The sequence below is a fragment of the Mytilus trossulus genome, unplaced genomic scaffold, assembly GCF_036588685.1.
Source record: "Mytilus trossulus isolate FHL-02 unplaced genomic scaffold, PNRI_Mtr1.1.1.hap1 h1tg000249l___fragment_2___debris__unscaffolded, whole genome shotgun sequence".
NCBI lineage: Eukaryota > Metazoa > Mollusca > Bivalvia > Mytilida > Mytilidae > Mytilus > Mytilus trossulus.
Genome location: NW_026963319.1, coordinates 27,759 through 49,327, shown reverse-complemented (window position 1 = coordinate 49,327; position 21,569 = coordinate 27,759). Strand labels below are relative to the sequence as shown.

Sequence of the window (21,569 nt, the reverse complement as noted above, 5' to 3'; positions counted from 1 at the left end):
TTAACCATTGTTGATTCCAGTAACCATTTACGACAACAATCCGGAATCACCCATTCAGTGGTTATACCCTTGTTTATTCCAGTAACCATGTACGACAACAATCCGGAATCACCCATTCAGTGGTTATACCCTTGTTTATTCCAGTAACCATGTACGACAACAATCCGGAATCACCCATTATTTGGTTAAAGACAACCTATTCTTTGGTTTCACCCTTGTTTGTTCCAGTAACGATGTACGACAAACATCCGGAATCACCCATTCATTGGTTATACCCTTGTGTATTCACGTATCTATCTACGACAACCATCCGGTATCCCCAACTCTTTCGTTTTACCTATGTTTTAATCGAGTAATCATGTACGACAACAATCCGGAATCCTCCAGTCATTGGTTCAACCCTTATTTATTCCAATAACCATTTACGACAACCCTCCGATATCCCCCATTCTTTGTTTATACCCTTGTTTTAATCGAGTAACCATGTACGACAACCATCCGAAATCACCCATTCGTTTGTTTTTCCCTTGTTTATTCGAGTAACCATTTTCGACAACACCCCGGAATCACTTATTCTATGGTTTTACCCTTGTTTCTTCCTTTAAACATGGACAACAACCATCCGGAATCACCAATTCTTTGTTTATATATTTGTTAATTCCTATAACCATGAACGACTAGCTAGTGGTTATACCCTTGCTTATTCCAGTAACCATGTTCGCCTAGCTTGTGGTTATACCCTTGTTTATTCGAATATCCATGTACGACAACCATCCGGAATCACCCATTCTTTGGTTATACCTTTGTTTTATTCCAGTTACAATGTACGACGAACGTTTCACAACCATCCGGAATCACCCATTCTTTGGTTTTACCCTTGTTTTTTCCAGTATCCATGTACGACAACCATCCGGATTCACCCATTCTTTGGTTATACCCTTTTTTATTCCAGTAACCATGAACGACAACCATTCGCAATCACCCATTCTTTAGTTATACCATTGTTTTATTCCAGTAACCATGAACGACAACCATTCGGAATCACCCATTCTTTGGTTATACCCTTTTTTATTCCAGTAACCATGAACGACAACCATTCGGAATCACCCATTCTTTAGTTATACCATTGTTTTATTCCAGTAACCATCTAGACAACCATCCGGAATCACCCATTCTTTGGTTATACCCTTTTTGTTCCAGTAACCATGTAAGACAACCATCCGGAATCACCCATTCTTTGGTTTTATCCTTGTTAATTCCAGCCACCATGTACTACAACCATCTGCAATCACCCATTCTTTGGTATTATCCTTGTTTATTCCAGTCACCATGTACGACAACCATCCGGAATCACCCATTCATTGGTTTCACCCTTGTTTAATCCAGTAACCATGTACGACAACCATTCGGAATTATCCATTCTTTGGTATAACCATTGTTTAATCCAGTAACCATGTACGACAACAATCCGGAATCACCCATTCATTGGTAAACCCTTGTTTATTCCAGTAACCATGAACGACAACCGTCCAGAATCTCCCATACATTGGTTTTATCCTTGTTTATTCCAGTAACCATGTACGACAACCATCCAGATTCACCCATTCTTTGGTTATACCCTTTTTTATTCCAGTAACCATGAACGACAACCATCCGGAATCACCCATTCTTTGGTTATACCCTGTTTTTATTCCAGTAACCATGCAAGACAACCATCTGGAATCACGCATTCTTTGGTTTTATCCTTGTCTATTGCAGTCACCATGTAAACAACCATCCGGAATCACGCATTTTTTGGTTTTATCCTTGTCTATTGCAGTCACCATGTACGACAATCATCCGGAATCACCCATTCTTTGGTTATACCCTTGTTTATTCCATTTACCATGTATGACAACCATCTGGAATCACCCAATTTATTGGTTTAACCATTGTTCAATCCAGTAACCATGTACGTCAACAATCCGGAATCACCCATACTTTGGTTTCACCCTTGTTTATTCCAGTAACCATGTACGACAACCATTCGGAATTACCCATTCGTTGGTTTTACCCTTGTTTATTCCAGTAACCTTGTACGACAACAATCCGGAATCACCCGTGCATTGGTTATACCCTTGTTTATTCCAGTAACCATGTACGACAACTATCCGGAATTACCCATTCTTTAGTTTTACCCTTGTTTATTACAGTAACTATGTACGACAACCATTCGGAATTACCCATTCTTTGGTTTCACCCTTGTTTATTCCAGTAACGATGTACGACAACCATTCGGAATCACCCAGTCATTGGTTATACCCTTGTATACTCCACTATCTATATACGACAACCATCCGGTATCCCCAACTCTTTCGTTATACCTATCCTCCATTTTTTGGCTAAACCCGTGTTTATTCCAGTAACCATGTACAACAACCCTCCGATATCCCCCATTCTTTGTGTATACCCTTGTTTTAATCGAGTAACCATGTACGACAACCATCCGAAATCATCCATTCGTTTGTTTTACCGTTGTTTATTCTAGTAACCATGTATGTCAACCATCCGGAATCACTCATTCTATGGTTTTACCCTTGTTTATTCTTATAACCATGTACGACAACCATCCGGAATCACCTATCTTTGTTTATATACTTGTTTATTCCTATAACCATGAACGACTTGCTTATGGTTATACCCTTGTTTATTCCAGTAACCATGTTCGACTAGCTTGTAGTTATATCCTTGTTTATTTGATTTACCATGTACGACAACAATCCGAATCACCCATTCACTGGTTATGCCGTTGTTTATTCCAGTAACCATGTACTACAACCATCCGGAATCACCCATACATTGGTTTTACCCTTGTGAATTCCAGTAACAATGTACGACAATCATTCCGAATTACCCATTCTTTGGTATTACCCTTGTTTATTCCAGTAACCATGTACGACAACCATTCGGAATTACCAATTCTTTGGTATTACCCTTGTTTATTCCAGTTACCATGTATTACAAACATCTGGAATCACCCATGCATTGGTTATACCCTTGTTTATTCCAGTAACCATGTACGACAACTATCCGGAATTACTCATTCTATGGTTTTAATCTTGTTTTAATCCAGTAACCATAAACGACAACCATCCGGAGTCAACCATTCTTTGGTTTTACCCTTGTTTATTACAGTAACCATGTACGACAACCATTCGGAATTACCCATTCTTTGGTTTTACCCTTGTTTATTACAGTAACCATGTACGACAACCATTCGGAATTACCCATTCTTTGGTTATACCCTTGTTTTTTCCAGTAACCATGTACGACAAACCTCGGTATCTTCCATTCTTTGATCATATCCTTGTTGTTTCGAGTAAGCATGTACAACAACAATCCGGAATCACCCATTCTTTGGTTAAACCATTGTTTATTCGAGTAACCATGTACGATAACCATCCAGAATGACCCATACTTTGATTGTAACCTTGTTTATTCCAGTAACCATGAACGACAACCATCCGGTATCCCCCATTCTTTTGTTATACCTTTGTTTTAATCGAGTAATCATGTGCGACAACCATCCGAAATCACCCATGCGTTTGTTTTACCCTTGTTTATTCGAGTATTAATATATGACAACCATTTTTATTCCAGTAACCATGTAAGACAACCATCCGGAATCACTCATTTTATGGTTTTACCCTTGTTTATTTCTATAACCATGTGCGACAACCATCCGGAACCACCCATTCTTTGTGAATATACTTGCTTATTCCTATAACCATGAACGACTAGCTTGTGGTTATACCCTTGTTTATTTCAGTAACCATGTACGATAACCATTCGGAATCACCCATTCTTTGGTTATACCCTTGTTTATTCGAGTAACCATGTACGACAACCATCCGGAACCACCCATGCTTAGGTTATACCCTTATTTTATTCCAGTCACTGTGTACGACGAACGGTTCACAACCATCCGGAATCACCCATTCTTTGGTTTTACCCTTGTTTCATTCGAGTAACCATGTACGACTTGCTTGTGTTTATACCCTTGTCTATTCCAGTAATCATTTACGACAACCATCCGGATGCACCCATTCTTTGGTTTTACCCTTGTTTTATTCGAGTAACCATGTACGACTTGCTTGTGTTTATACCCTTTTCTATTCCAGTAATCATAGACGACGATCTTTCGGAATCACCCATTCTTTGGTTTTGCCCTTGTTTTATTCGAGTAACCATGTACGACTTGCTTGTGTTTATACCCTTTTCTATTCCAGTAATCATAGACGACGATCTTTCGGAATCACCCATTCTTTGGTTTTGCCCTTGTTTTATTCGAGTAAGCATGTACGATTTGCTTGTGTTTATACCCTTTTCTATTCCAGTAATCATAGACGACGACCATTCGGAATCACCCATTCTTTGGTTTTACCCTTGTTTATTCGAGTAACCATGTACGACAACCATCCGGAATCACACATTATTTGGTTTTACCCTTGTTTTTTATTCCAGTAACTATGTACGACAACCATCTGGAATCACCCATGCTTAGGTTATACCCTTGTTTTATTCCAGTAACCATGTTCGACAACCATTCGGAATCACCTATTCTTTGGTTTTACCATTGTTTTAATCGAGTTACCATGTACGACTTGCTTGTGTTTCGAATTGTAATTATCATCAATATAAAAACGACTATTTTCAGTTGTTGAATGTCGGATTGTGATAAAAACAACAATGAAAATTCATCGCATTTCCAAAATTTCTAATCAGAAATTCGCATCGCATTTGTTGTCAAATGTATCGCATTTAGTAATCAATATTATTTATTCAGCTGCTTAAATTACAATTTCTTGAATTTTCTACTGTTATTTAGTACACATAAAAAAGTTATATTCCAATGAAATTGTGTTTAAACATACTTTAAAATTATTTGTGTCGTATTTTCAAAAGGTGAACATACGCAGTTTTTTCTAGCAGCCTTTTTTTACAATATACATAGTCGCATTGGACAGTTAAAATGAACTAACTAAATCAAAATAATCATGATCTGTTTGCAATTGTAAATGCATGTGCAGATATTTGTTTATTTAATTTTTATCTTCGAAATTCAGTGCTGTTTTTGTCATCATTTTGCATTAACAGATTTAACAAACAATTTTCCATGCATATCTGCAACCGCGTACTCTGTCGCAAAATAAAGGTAACAGCAGTATACCGCTGTTCGAAATTCATAAATCGATTAAGAAAAAAACAAACCGGGTTACAAACTAAAACTGAGGGAAACACATCAAATAATAGCGAAGTACGACACAACAAAAACACAACATTAAAATGGGACACACATAGAAACGAACTATAATATAAGAATGGTCATTTTCCTGACTTATTACAGGACATTTTAATGAAAAAATGACGCACAGAAGAACGAAAAAAAAACCCCACATAATAAAACATTGATATGATATTATCTGTTTATTCAAAATGATTTTCAATTTTTTTTATAGGGTAACTAAATCAATGATATTGTTCGTCTTTCTGTAGTGACATGTTACTCCATCAAGTTCATACTTTGCTTCAAAGATCACACATATCACTATGTCAACTGAATACACATATGTCAAAATTAACCTATTCACAAAAGTCTCTTCACAGCAGAATTGCACAATCCGGAGGGGAATATGGCAACTCATTGTAAAAATGCATGTCTTTAGGATTCCTAATAGCCTACTAACTGTAGAGCAACCCTTAAGAGTTTATAAGCTCCTGCTTTGGCATATGCAGATGCCATTAAATAACTTTCATCTATAACTAGTGTTAAACCTTGGATGGAATCTCTGCATTGTCTAAAATCCTTGAGATGATAATAACAAAGGAAATTAAGGAAATAAGCATATGCTGTAGATGAAAATGTCCAAAAGTCATTCAACTTGGTTATTTGAAGTTCATCTGGTATGAACGTAGAATTAATCCTAAGAAATTTTATATCGTCCACAACCAATATTTTCAGCAAACAAACCAAACTTTTTTTTCTGGAGTGTTTGCAGTTTTAGCAACTTGTAATGGATATCCCAACACGTCGTCGACTGACATATTTTTTCGGGAGTACATTTCGATAAAGAATAAGTAATGATGTACAATGCTTTACTGTACTGTTTTGTCTTATAGAAAAGAGTAGCAATCATCAGCCATCCAGATGCAGCGTCATGGTAGATATTATTTATGACAATACTAAGACTTAATTTGTACTGTTTGTATTGTACAACCATCTGGAATCACCCATGCTTAGGTTATACCCTTGTTTTATTCCAGTAACCATGTTCGACAACCATCCGGAATCACCTATTCTTTGGTTTTACCATTGTTTTAATCGAGTTACCATGTACGACTTGCTTGTGTTTCGAATTGTAATTATCATCAATATAAAAACGACTATTTTCAGTTGTTGAATGTCGGATTGTGATAAAAACAACAATGAAAATTCATCGCATTTCCAAAATTTCTAATCAGACATTCGCATCGCATTTGTTGTAAAATGTATCGCATTTAGTAATCAATATTATTTATTCAGCTGCTTAAATTACAATTTCTTGAATTTTCTACTGTTATTTAGTACACATAAAAAAGTTATATTCCAATGAAATTGTGTTTAAACATACTTTTAAATTATTTATGTCGTATTTTCAAAAGGTGAACATACGTAGTTTTTTCTAGCAGCCTTTTTTTACAATATACATAGTCGCATTGGTCAGTTAAAATGAACTAACTAAATCAAAATAATCATGATCTGTTTGCAATTGTAAATGCATGTGCAGATATTTGTTTATTTAATTTTTATCTTCGAAATTCAGTGCTGTTTTTGTCATCATTTTGCATTAACAGATTTAACAAACAATTTTCCATGCATATCTGCAACCGCGTACTCTGTCGCAAAATAAAGGTAACAGCAGTATACCGCTGTTCGAAATTCATAAATCGATTAAGAAAAAAACAAACCGGGTTACAAACTAAAACTGAGGGAAACACATCAAATGATAGCGAAGTACGACACAACAAAAACACAACATTAAAATGGGACACACATAGAAACGAACTATAATATAAGAATGGTCATTTTCCTGACTTATTACAGGACATTTTAATGAAAAAATGACGCACAGAAGAACGAAAAAAAACACCACATAATAAAACATTGATATGATATTATCTGTTTATTCAAAATGATTTTCAATTTTTTTTTATAGGGTAACTAAATCAATGATATTGTTCGTCTTTCTGTAGTGACATGTTACTCCATCAAGTTCAAACTTTGCTTCAAAGATCACAAATATCACTATGTCAACTGAATACACATATGTCAAAATTAACCTATTCACAAAAGTCTCTTCACAGCAGAATTGCACAATCCGGAGGAGAATATGGCAACTGATTGAAAAAATGCATGTCTTTAGGATTCCTAATAGCCTACTAACTGTAGAGCAACCCTTAAGAGTTTATAAGCTCCTGCTTTGGCATATGCAGATGCCATTAAATAACTTTCATCTATAACTAGTGTTAAACCTTGGATGGAATCTCTGCATTGTCTAAAATCCTTGAGATGATAATAACAAAGGAAATTAAGGAAATAAGCATATGCTGTAGATGAAAATGTCCAAAAGTCATTCAACTTGGTTATTTGAAGTTCATCTGGTATGAACGTAGAATTAATCCTAAGAAATCTTATATCGTCCACAACCAATATTTTCAGCAAACAAACCAAACTTTTTTTTCTGGAGTGTTTGCAGTTTTAGCAACTTGTAATGGATATCCCAACACGTCGTCGACTGACATATTTTTTCGGGAGTACATTTCGATAAAGAATAAGTAATGATGTACAATGCTTTACTGTACTGTTTTGTCTTATAGAAAAGAGTAGCAATCATCAGCCATCCAGATGCAGCGTCATGATTGATATTATTTATGACAATACTAAGACTTAATTTGTACTGTTTGTATTGGTATTTGTTATTACTAAATGTACTAATAAGTGGCACATATTGGGCATGAAGGTGACTCCACCTTGACACGTAGAATTTACATACGTCTTTAATAGAAGATCCGGAAGACTGCTGACACAAATATGTCTGCTTCATCCTCATATTGATTATTTTCGATGGCGTATATATCAGGGTAATATCTGCCTTATACCATAAACTGGATGAAAGTATTCTTTCTATTTCTTTTGCATATAGGGCATGTGGTTCAATGGGGAAATTGCAAATAAATAAATCACAGTTAGATATTTGATCTGAAAATAAGATGCATCGCCAATTATAACTTTGCAACATATATAAATTTTCTAAAAGTACTTCACGAGCACGGCCCACAATTTTGTTCTCGAACATATTGTTCTCTGGAATGAAGTAATGTGGGCAAACGGAGTGTTCAACACAATAAACCAGCCTGTTAAAACATCGCATAAAACAAGGAATAATATAAGCAGGTTTCCATACGGATTGTGGCAGTTCTTCAGATATCCAGAACACAATTGTTTTCAGGAAGTAAGAACAGAGTAAATCTTTACATTCGGAGAAAGTAGCTATTACATCTTTTAAAATAATTTTTAAGAGAGCATAGCACAGTAGTTGAGTGTGTGTAAAGGTATTGATTAGAAATTTTTCACCAACTGAAAAAGATATTCGCCATTCTAGATCTTCCTTTGGGGATGCCTGTACTCCGATCGGTACAAGAAGTACTCCGTGTTTTACGATACTTTGTTTGACATTATAACTCGGCCATGCATTATTTGATCGAGTGATCCACTGTTCTGCAAGAGATACCCACGTTTTACAGTGTAAACAATAAGCATGGTCATAATGTCCTCCCGGGTCAGATATACAGGGTCCATGAATCGAACCTAAATTACGATGTTCTTTGAATAAGAACAGTTGTTTATATAATAAACTCGAAAAATATAGTTTACCATTTTGTTCTTCGCATTGTTTTAAAATACTCTGTCGTCTGCTATATTCTATTTTTAGCTGAGTATAACCAGGTTTAACGTCGTCTGTTTCCATTGAAAAAAATGTTATTTTAGGATTAAACTGGAGTTTTACATCTTCATAAACCTCTAAGGTTCTTGAAACCAGCATTAGATCAAAATCACTGCCTCTCATATTCAGTCCTTCCCCAACGCTTCCACTTGTTATAAATATTCCTCTCTCGCTATTTGATATATCGTCCCTGACAGCGTTCATCAATCTGATTTGTTTAACATGATCTTCTGAACCTACTATATGTTGACACATATAACGATACAGTGATATTGATATGTTTGGTGTAACAGTGTCTGTAATGAGAAATCTTCAATTGAAAACTGTGAATAACAAAACATTATTTTACTACTAACATGATTTAAGGAAATACATTTGACAGTTGTTTTCAATTCAATTGATGTGTTTGAGGTTTTAATTTTGCTATTTGCTTAAGGAAGTTCGCTTCTCAGTTTCAAAGTAACTAACTTTTCAAAACACTAGTTCATATTGATAGGGGATTAATGAGCAAAATAAATATATAGGTCACCATGCTTGTTTATGAGATATTCGCAATTGAAATTTTGGCGGGAAAATATTCTCTCTTGACTTTTCATAGATTTATCATTGACAAGTTGAAGTTTTCAAAAACTGTTAAAAAGTAATCAAAATTTTATAAGACTTTAACAGATGGCTTATCATTATACATGTAAAAGATTTACACAAAGAAAAATGGGGGTTACTGGGCAAATTTTTTCAAGGCATTGAAATGGATAAAACCAGAGGATTCCGAAAATCTGACAAAAAATTCAAAACAGGACAAGCCAGCTTCCTTAACACTTTCCGTTTTGATTTTGTCTTGGAGGTCAGTATTTTTGTAATTCTACACACATATCAAACTGTATGCATAAATGTGTTTAATATTAAATCCCTTTAATTCAAATGTTGTTTGTTTGATTTATCGACAATGATGAATTTATTTTCTTTCGGTTTCCTTGTGAAATCATAAATACAAGGAAATAAAACATTTATCACATGACAACCAAGGGCGTCATTCAGATATTCGAGGACTCATTTCCCGTTGAACAATAATTGTAATGGTTTGATAAATGGTCGATTGATAAGTTACTCGGCCAGTTTATTGATCAATTGAGTGTTCACCTAAGTTTACTGTCATCTATTATATATCTTCAGATAATAATGATACCTATTTCATTGTTTTAATTTGATATTTAAACATATTCTTTTATTTTAAGAAAATGATATTTTAGTTCTTTAAAGCGAATAATCTGCCTCGTTTTGATACAGAATTTACTCATTGACAGGAACATCAAATAAAAACTGAAAGCATGCGGAATTGAACTGTAGAAGGAATTGTATCGAACTGCTTCTGATACCAAAACATAAAATACAAAGGAACATTGTTGTGATAACTGGTATTAAACTCCCTCTGATTCAAGTAACGCCAAATACGAAGATAAGTGAGAAGAATTGTATCGAACTTCTTCCGATTTTTGGAACACCACGTACAAAAGAACAGCGAGAGGAATTGTGTTTAACTCTTTCCAGTTTCAGGAACACCAATTACAAAGGAACAGTGAGATATATTGTATCAAACTTTTTTCGATTCTTATAAGGGATATATTTATTTCCGTCCTATTACAATTTTCTGAAGGGAACATTATAAAGGATAATTATAACACCTGTCTTTACTGTCCCTTTCTCTTGATTTCGTTTCATTGTCGACGTTGATATTATTTGAGAAATCCGGTCAATAGCTTTTCGACATGCATGCTAAAGTATAAAAAAAAATCAACTAAAATAACTAATTATATACAAATATATCATGCTTACAAGGGATATTTGTCAAATAATTCGGTTGAGTGTAAACAAATTTCAAGAATCGTCTGGCAACTTTTTAGAAATACTCCAAACCGGCCAATATCGTGCACCATGGACAGACTCATTTCCCATATAACAATGTATAATTTTATAAAAAAAAAAAATCAGCGAAAAAAAAAAAAGATGCCATTGGTGTGGTTATATTAGTAAACTGTGTATAAACTAGAACAATTGTTGACCTGACCATCAAGTTAAGAAGTTTGAAATACATATGTATGTAACAATAATAAAAATGGTATCTAGATCTTTGACATTGAGATATTGGGTTTATATATATGTATTTGTAGGCAAACAACTAAGAAATAAAAAAGGGGGTGGGGGTGAGAGAGAAACATTGAAAATGAATTAGATTATGTTAAGTATTCTATACGCAGACAAAAAAATACTGATCATTTAGTTTCTCCCGTGTTTTGTTTTAGTGTAAAGTTCACTTTTTATTTCCGCATCGCTATTTGCTTTATCAAATGAGTGTATGGCTAACTTGATGCAGTGTCTTGCTACCTTTCAGCTTTATTCAGAGAACACTTGATTCCTGAATAAACCGTTGTTAATCTTGAAATGATGAACCTATTTACTATATACTAAAATTCTAAAGATTCTTCAAATTGTGTAGTAACATTTTACAAATTACTCCAAACCGACCAGAATCGTGCACCATGAACAGAATGAATTTCTATATTAAGGTTGATTCATGGTATGTCGCAATCTTGGATTTTATAATCGCAGTACACAATCGGTCTATGTATTTACCTAAATCTGCTAAATTGGAGATAGATTTGTATTTTTTGGTTTAACTGTTAAATTTATATAAGGAAAACTTAGTATTTTGTTGTATTATTCACAATATTCAAACAAATATCAAATTTGGATTTTTAGAATTATTTTTTGAACTAAGCCATTAAAGGGGAGACAATTCATTTTAGTTAAAAAATATTTTGGACTGATAGGGAAATTTCAATTTTTACTTATAGCAGGAAAACAAGTTCGATGACACCATTTTTCCTTTTTTATATTTTTAAAACATTAAAAAACTATCTCCTCACAATTTAAAAAAAAATTATATATAAAAGATTTCTTTTTATGCACACATATGTGTTTTTTCAAGAAAAATCTAACCAGATTCAGACAATTTTTAACGACTCATAGCTAAAAAAAAATAGCACGGTGACCCATACTTTTTATTATGTTTGAAAAGAGCATAGTAAAATCTTCATTTTGCCAAAGTACAAGAACAATCTATCTCAAGAAATATATACCGATGATCTACCTGACAGTAAAGATAAGTGTGTAATTACTATAAACTGAAATACTAAAGGTGCTTCAAATTGTGTAGTTATATTTTACAAATTTCTCCAAATCGAACAAAATTGTGCACCATGCAAATACTGATTTCCTATATAAGAAGACAAAGATCAGCGTAATAACACATAGATAAATCGAATGATACCATTGACAAATAAGGATTTGTAAAAATATAGAAATAAAAGTTATTACCTTCCATCTTCTTAGCCTGTTGTGGTTTTAGTGCGAGATATGTATCTACTTAAAAAATCTACTTTAGTTTCATTTCCGATGAAAACAATTATTTACACACACGTTATGCTATGTTTGAGTCATTATAAACTTTGTGAATACAATATTACCAGCACCGGGTCGAATTAATGTGTGAATTGTTTTCCTGTTAAAATTTGATTTTCCTTGGAGTTCGGTATTTTACTTTTTGATACTATATAAATGTTTATGCACAATACTTATACAGTATATATTGTTGTAACAGCACAATATTACAAATAACTATACATATAAGGAGGCTCGCGGGTACAAAAAATTCAGCAAAAAAAGAATAAACATTTGTGTTTTCATCACACATTTTATTTATTACACTATTAGTTATTACCTTATGATATGGTACAAAAATCACCCAAACAAATCGATTCGGTTTGGCCACAGATGACTTTTAAAATGTTTATATCATTGGAAAGACTCCAAATGATCTCCCTTTAGTGCAAAAATGGCATTTTTGAGCATTAAAATTGAAATATCTTTTTTTTAACTCATCAGTGACCTATATTTTTTAAGTTTTCAAATAAGCCATACATAAACTTAATAATTGTAAAATTTAAGCTATTTCTGTAATTTAGTTCTTATTTTATTTCGACATTACCTCTATTTCTCCAATTAACCAGAAAAAAGGGTCAATAACAAAAATGAATGTTTCTTTTGGAGGCAGATTGTGAGCTTAAATGAACGGTGACCCCATTTTTTTATTTGACTTTTCTATTAAGTATATAATAAAGTTCATTTATAGTAAAATATAGCCCAATCCTATATTAAAAAAAATGATTTATACCCGCGAACCCCCTTAAGTAGGAAATATCTTGGATAATCAGAATCAAATGAAATAATCACAAATGCCTCCGCCTAAGTTTCACAATAACTTTGGAGCCTGGCTTTGATTGCTGATAAAATATATGTTAATAATTTAGAAAGGAGTTTCGTGGAGCACTTAGAAGACCCAGCAATATACCGTTGTTTGTACGGACTCTTATGTAGTTTAGGTATCCAATACAGTGATGGAAGATCCGATTTTTCATATTTGGTTGAAATCCCAAAGGAACATAGAACAGACCTATGTTTATCCAGGATTTTTTCTTTGGTAAGTTTCGTGAGGGAATATGTTGAGTTTCCAAGTGAATTGTCAATACCCAATTAATTTATCAAGCAGTGTATGTAATGATATTTACACACAAACACGATGTTGTTTTTGGCTTTATCTGCGGGCACAACATATTTGTCATGGAGGTAGGACAAGTGCTTAGCAACATTAGTGTCTTTAAAAATTTACGTAGCGTGGGTATTGATAGACCCATTTAGTTTCTCAATTCGTTTCATAAACGACCTTACAGCCTTAATCCATTTGGAAAGAGTATATACGTCTTCTTTCTTGTGTTTAGCCCGTTGTCTTGCATAGTCCCCGACTGAATCCATTAGTGTTTTGAAGTTGTATTTCAAATTGATGGATTTAGGCTCACAATATTTCGGACCTTTGGAAAACAAATTTCTTAGGGAAGTGTTATTGACAATGTTGAGGTCTCCGGTAATAACGTGGCCAGACGGATTAAATGTGAATTGAGAACTAGCACAGGTGCAATCAGGAGGTTTAGAGTAGAAGTCGTCAATTTTGAGATCCTGCAAAACATTGTTTGTAATTGAACATTTGAGTTGCAATTGGTTTGGTATAGGCATAAGAAAAGGTTGGTACAATCTGATCTTTAAAACAAGGAGGTATATCCGACTGAACTAATTTATGATGACGGATATTGCCTAAGTTGACACCATCGAGACTTTTGTTGGCAAAGAAAGTTAAGAAAAGACCTTTTCTTTTTTTCATATTTTCGAACGAGAACTGGTTTGAAAAGTCTGTGACTTGCAATATCCGAAATGATAGCTGTACGTTTGTAATGATTATATGAGGGCTTGTAAATAGTTGTAGTAACAGTGGTTTCCAAACATAAATTGAACAGAAAATGAAGTTTTAAAATGGGTAATGAATAAAAATTCGTGCGAATGTGATGAATACCTAACGGCTTTTGTATAAATGGCAGCAAATAATTAATAGAGACATCGTGCAAAATAGTGTGTATAATGACGATGACAATGACTGCGTCTACGTCGAGGAGTAGAGTTGAAAATATTCATCTCATTCACCGAGCTACAGGAAGGACTAGATGGAATACCTTTACCATCAATTTTGTCATTGCAACCATATGGTGTCGCAGTTCCCAATTGTCGAATCCAGTAGTCCTCTTTTCGTGTACGGAGAGACGTTTCAAGTTGATGATTGTTAGTCTTCTGTATATTCTTTTCGATAATACGAACTGTCATAGAAAAGATGGAATGATCAGGCTGATTAAAATACTGGTACAGAATGTTGTTTGAATTGAGGTTGATATCTGATCTATAGCCGCACATATGTTTGTTTAGTATTCCTTTCGTGTTACCGACGTAAACCAATCCACAAAGGTTGCACTCTAATCCTTAGACGACATTTATAGATTTACAATTCAGATCAGCGTAACTTCTAGTAAACTTTTTCGTTAAATTGCTAGTGAATTAGCAGATGACGTTACCATTTACAGTAGATGTTACGTCATGAACACCCTATGAAATTTACTTACCCCCTATGGATTCATAGGGGATCACAACGTGATGGCGTTAATCCAATCACAACTTGATAATTTAACCGCTTAGCGATAAAAGAATTAAGTTTATTCTTACCTTAAAGTTTATTTGATTGAGGTAGAAGCGGTCACATCAACTTAAAACTTTTTACAAACGTTTCAATTTTTTGCGGACTTTTTAATTTTTATTCCAAATTACAATTGTGACCCCCTTTTTCACGGTTCACTGAAAACGAACACATCTTTTATTGCTAGTTCCCTTTTTCTATACCATTAAACATTGTTTTATTTATTCAAATCTGTAAAATGTTTGTCGACATTAAAAGTTATGGTTACAGCAGACATACAGCCCGTAACAGAGTAGTGATCGAATTCGCGTTTCTCTACCGTCAAAATAAGTTACGTTATCGACAAACTTATTTCAGAAGTGACATAATTTAATGTTCTTCATCGACAAAATATTTCATGTCCAACGTGTAAGATTTCATTGTTTAAGTCGAAGTTTTTTTAACACAGTAAAACATTTTTTATAATCAACCTCTGTCATTGGCATTTTCATTTTAACGGTAAAAATAATGTTTCTCAATGTAGATATTATATACTGGATGCACTCTGAATATGTATGGGATTAAACACTGTAATAGTTTTTCTTTCGTCTAATACAGAATACCCCATATCTTTTTTTTTCATACCTAACTGTTTATTATGTCCCCGGGATTATCCCAATCATACATTGTTGCAATACCGACATGCTTGTACTTTGTCGCAGAAAAAAACTTAAATAAATTTCCTTCAAATCGAAGTAAAAATATATAAATGTACCCTTTAACATTTGAAATGTTGAAGACAAAATTGCTCTAAATCTTAAGTTATTGACGAATATTTGAATATTAAACCTCTATAAGATGTGATGTACGGCATTTCATTTTATCATTGGTAATGATCCATATCTGACAGAGAAGAAATATTCATAATTCTCAGAAAGTTTTCATAAATATTGTTAGATACCACTAATCGTTCCAACAATCAAGACAACAGACAATTGTAAATTGTCTTCCTAAAGACCAGCAAAATTAAATGGCACAAGTTCACGTAGTCATAAAAAAGTCGTATAATTTACGTTATCGAACAAAAAAGTCAGAAATACGGAATATTATATGTGATATATTCCGTTTCCCCTACATGCTAAAAAAGTCAAAGAAAAATGTTTTCCCCGATACAAACGTTTGAGGAACCAGCTTTGTGTAACCTTTAGACAAATTCGACTTATATAAGGAAGTTAATATGTTTACTCTGATTTGAAATTATCTTTTAGAACTTTTTTAGTAATTGCGAACCTATGTTGTTTATGGGTAATAGGTGAAATGTTGCATGATCCCTCAAAATGACAGCAAGCGGAGTTTTCCGGACGATTTTCATTTGTACACTGCTAAAAACTGTCGGGTCCTGGCCATGGTATATTTTGAAGAATTTTTTTTTACTGATTTTTACTAAACAAATTATTCTCTGTGTGTGCCATTGCAAGAAATAGTTTTGCTCGTTATTTTGTCATATAAAAAAAAAATCTCTACAAAATTTTCCTGTTTAAACTGTACTAGAAAAAAGTTTGGCATGTGAAACGGACGAAGACATATTCTAGCAGAAGTACAAATACCAGTCCCTTTTGTGCATACATTTGAGAAAACATTTCAAAGTTATTGATTACATTCAAATCCATCACACATACGGTACACATTGTAGTCCGAAAAAATAAAGGACTTCATTCCTATCAAACACCTTTTTAATTGTTCATCACTATATTTCTTTTAGTTTTGGGTAAAATTGTAAAGGAAATAATACTATCAAGACGTCCTTCCATACATCTTTTTTTTTCTGTTCTGACTAAAGAAATGACTACGTTTCGCCCAATCGAAATGGTGCAAGGACATATTTTGTTTCATATTATTAGAATTATTTTCAATATTATCGGTACTAAACTTGATTATCGTTACATGAAAGTTAGTCAGCATTGTCAATCTTTTTAACGTTAAAGTACCAATAGTTCGGTCACTACTCAATTAAGTTTGTCGATAACGTAGCTAATTTTGACGGTAAAGAAACATCAATTCGATCACTTCTCTGTTACGGGCTGTACCTGCCAACAATATAAAAAAGATGAATCGAATGTTGCCTTTGATACATGATGATTTGTTAAAATATATAAATAAAAGTTATTGTTTACATGTACTTTCCATCTTGTTAGCCTGTTGTGGGTTAAGTGCAAAATATGTATCCACTTAAATATGCTTTCGTTTCCTTTTCGCTGAACATTAAGTTTACTATAATCGATAAGTATTGTTTAACAACATCACGTGACTAACTGCTAGGACAATTGTTTACTGTCTGTCCTATAATCGAAAAGTATTGTATAACAACATCACGTGACTAATTGTTAGGACAATTGTTCATTGTGTATCATATTATCGATTACTATAGTATAACACTATCACGTAACTAATTGATAGGACAATTATTCATTGTGTATCATATAATGTTAACTATAGTAGAACAACATCAAGTTACTAATTGCTAGAGCAATTGTTCACTGTGTATCATATAATGGATAACTATAGTATAACAACATCACGTGACAAACTGCTAGCACAATTGTTAACTGTGTATCATATGATCGATAACTATAATATAACAACATCACGTGACAAACTGCTAGGACAATTGTTCACTGTGTATCATATAATGGATAACTATAGTATAACAACATCAAGTTACTAATTGCTAGCACAATTGTTAACTGTGTATCATATGATCGACAACTATAATATAACAACATCACGTGACAAACTGCTAGGACAATTGGTCACTGTGTATCATATAATTGATAACTATAGTATAACAACATCACGTTACTAATTGCTAGGACACTTGTTCACTGTGTATCATATAGTCGATTACTATCGTATAACAACATCACGTGACTAGTTGCTAGGACAAGGTTGTTTGATTCATCAGCAATGTTTAATTGACTTTCTTTATAAAAAAATTATCTAAACACTAATGATACCAGGAATAAAACATTTATTAAATGACAATCAATGGCGGAATTCAGATATTCGAGGACTCATTTCCCTTTGAACTACAATTGTAAGAAATTTGATCAATGGGCTGTTGATAAGTAACTCAGTCAGTTAATTGTTCTGTTGAGAGCTAACCCGATTTAACTGTCATGTATCGGAATGGAAGACGGGTGTGGGATTTTCTGCGTGATTGGAACACCCATTGATGACCTTGTGTTGTGTTTGCTCTTTGGTCGGATTGTTGTCTCTTTTGACGCATTCCCCGAATTTTATGGCTAATCTAGCAATCAAAAAACAGTATTAACAAATGTCGTCTGATTTTCCAAGCTTTACAATTGAGTTTGTTTTCATTGCAGAATTTAACAGCTTCATCTTTGCATGCATATCAAGAGACGAAACCCTGTCGGAATATCCTGACAATGCCTTGACAAAATTGAAAAACAACAACAAAACTGAAAAAAAACCAAAAAAAAAACCACAAATAATATTTGTTTATTCAAAGCGACTTTCACCAAGGAACATAATGTAACTAAATCAATTTTTATATATGCTATGTATTGCTTGTCATTCTGTAGTGACATGTTGCTCCATCTAGTTTCATACTCTGCTTCATAGACAAAAAACAAAATCACAAATGTCAGAAGTTCAACCGAATTAACATTAAGTACCATTTATATTTGCCACGCATAATTCTGATGTTAGTATTTTTTCTACGTCATTTGAATATAGTGCTTGTGGTTCAATTGCCAAATTCCAAATTGATAAGTTAATTGATATGATATTTGATTCGAAAATAAATGCATCGCCAATTATAACTTTGCAACATTTATAATTTTTCTAAAAGTACTTCACGAGCACGGCCCACAATTTTGTTCTCGAACATGTTGTTCTCTGGAATGAAGTAATGTAAGCATACTGAGTGCTCAACACAATAAACCAGCCTGCTGAAACATCGCATAAAACAAGGAATAATATAATCAGGTTTCCATACGAACTGTGGCAGTTCTTCAGATATCCAGAACACAATAGAACACATTAAACTTTCACATTCGGAGAAAGTAGCTATTACATCTTTGAATATCATTTTTAAGAGAGCATAACACAGTAATTGAGTATGTGTAAAGGTATTAATTAGCAATTTTTCACCAACTGAAAAAGATATCCACCATTCTAGATCTTCTTTTGGTGATCCCTTAACTCCGATCGGTACAAAAAGTACTCCGTGTTTTAAAATACTTTGTTTGACATTATGACTCGGCCATGAGTTATTCGATCTCGTGGTCCACTGTCCTGCAGGAGACACCCACGTGTTACAATGTAAGCAACAAGCTTAGTCCAAATATCCTGCCGGGTCGGATATACAGGGTCCATGAATCGAATCCAGATTATTAAAACCTTTTTTAAAGTAATTTTTATGTAATGTACTCGAAAGATAATGTTTACCATTTTGTTCTTCACATTGGTTTAAAATACTCCGAACTCTGCTTTAATTTAGTTTCAACTGAGCATAACCAGGTTTAACATCATCTCTTGCCATTGTAAAATATGTTATATTTGGGTTAACGAAGGCTTTAACATCTTCATAAACCTCTAAGGTTTTTGATACATACATTACATCTAAATCACTGCCTCGCATATCAAGTCCTTCCCCAAAACTTCCACTTGTTATAATTGTGTGCTTCTCGTAACTGTTTAAACGGTCCTTGACATCGTTCATCATTCTGATTTGTTTAACATGATCTTCTGATCCTACTATATGTTGACACAGATAATGACACATTGCCATTGATATGTTTGATATTACAGTGTCTGTAATAAGAAAACAAATGTGAATAAAAAGATTCTTATTTTACTATAATTAAAGTAAACACATGTCACATGAAATACAGATAAAATTGTGGTAAACAATAAAGTGATACTGATATGATTGGTGTTACAGTACTATTGTCTGAAATAATAAAAAAATAGAATAAAAATGTGAATAAAAAGGTTTATTTGTGTACAGTTCTCTTGTAGACAGTTGTCTCATTGGCAATTATACCACATCTTCTTTTTATATAAACTATTAAATTAAATACATTTTACATGACCCACAGATTAAACTTTGTTAAAAATGTAAACATTAATAAATGCATTCGCATAACAATGCTGACCATCATGCTCTTCACAATATATATCTTTTTGTTCACTCGACAACCAACTTGAATTGTATATGTTTGCGATATGTTACATTTTAGAAAACAAATAGTGTTATGTATAAAAACAACTGAATGTAAGAGAAGAATGTATACTTGTGATGTCTTGTCTCGTTGGCAATTACACAACATCTCCCTTTTTTATATTTAAAGGTATATCTTACAGTCAGAAATATTATAAGAAATAAAAGATCACGGTAGTTTGCCAGTAGGATTTAATAAACTTTAAACGGAGCATAACGGAGTATGTTGATGACCTGTGGGATTACCAAAAATGAAAGATAAAACATTATTTTCCTACGTGGTATATGCTTGGCTTTTTTACTGCTACACAAAGCTTCAAGTCAATTGAGATGGCGAGTTAGATGTTAAGTGCTACGTAGTAACACCATCATTTAAATATATGTTTCGATCTTTTTTATTACTTCTAAAATCAAATTTTTTTTATGGAAAAATCTACAGAAAACATTAAAAACAAATGTTCACAATGTTAAGTAAAATTAATGTACCTTGCAGGAGTTATGATTGAATAAAATTCAAAAAAATACTGCACTCCTAGTAAAATTCCAACTAGAAAATCGCTAATGAAATGGCAAATTCAAACGCCCAAACACATCAAACGAATAGAAAACAACTGTTACAGTAATGTATTTTACTTATTTGGCACAACTTTTTGGAATTTTTTGGATCCTCAATGCTCTTCAGTTTTGTACTTGTTTGGCTTTATAAATATTTTGATATGAACGTCACTGATGAGTCTTATGCGGAGGAAATGCTCGTCTTGCGTACTAAATTATAATCCTGGTACCTTTGATAATAATTGACACAGGAATTTTCGTATGAAGAAGATGGTGGATTCAACATGGTTTTTAAAGCTAGCTTAACCTCTCACTTATATGACAATTGTATAAAATTCCATTATATGAACAACGATGTATGATCAATACGAACAGACATTATAAGTTAAAATTTAAAAAACAGGAGAACAGTAGTCAACATTATGTTATAATCCCAATGACGTTACTAAGGTTTTAATGATATTCATGGGCATGCAACATAATCAGTTTTCAACTCCAGTTTTATTAACGAGTTAAGCATTGAAATTAATATTTTCTTTCAGTATTTACGAATTAATTTCGTCAATAAACATGAATCAAAAAGAAATAAGAAAATATATATCAGAAAAGTTAGATAGTAATACATTATCAAAACACA

The 21,569-nt window shown here is 33.2% G+C and overlaps 1 protein-coding gene across 1 annotated transcript; it reads right to left on the bottom strand.

Moving 5' to 3' along the window:
* Positions 1-7,159: 7,159 nt before the first annotated feature.
* On the bottom strand, positions 7,160-12,468 carry LOC134701683 (uncharacterized). The gene is made up of 2 exons (XM_063562815.1): positions 12,399-12,468; positions 7,160-9,319 (listed from the first exon to the last, which is right to left on the bottom strand). The coding sequence occupies exons 1-2, from the start codon at positions 12,403-12,405 to the stop codon at positions 7,701-7,703; spliced, it is 1,626 nt and encodes a 541-aa protein (XP_063418885.1). The 5' UTR covers positions 12,406-12,468; the 3' UTR covers positions 7,160-7,700.
* Positions 12,469-21,569: the final 9,101 nt, after the last annotated feature.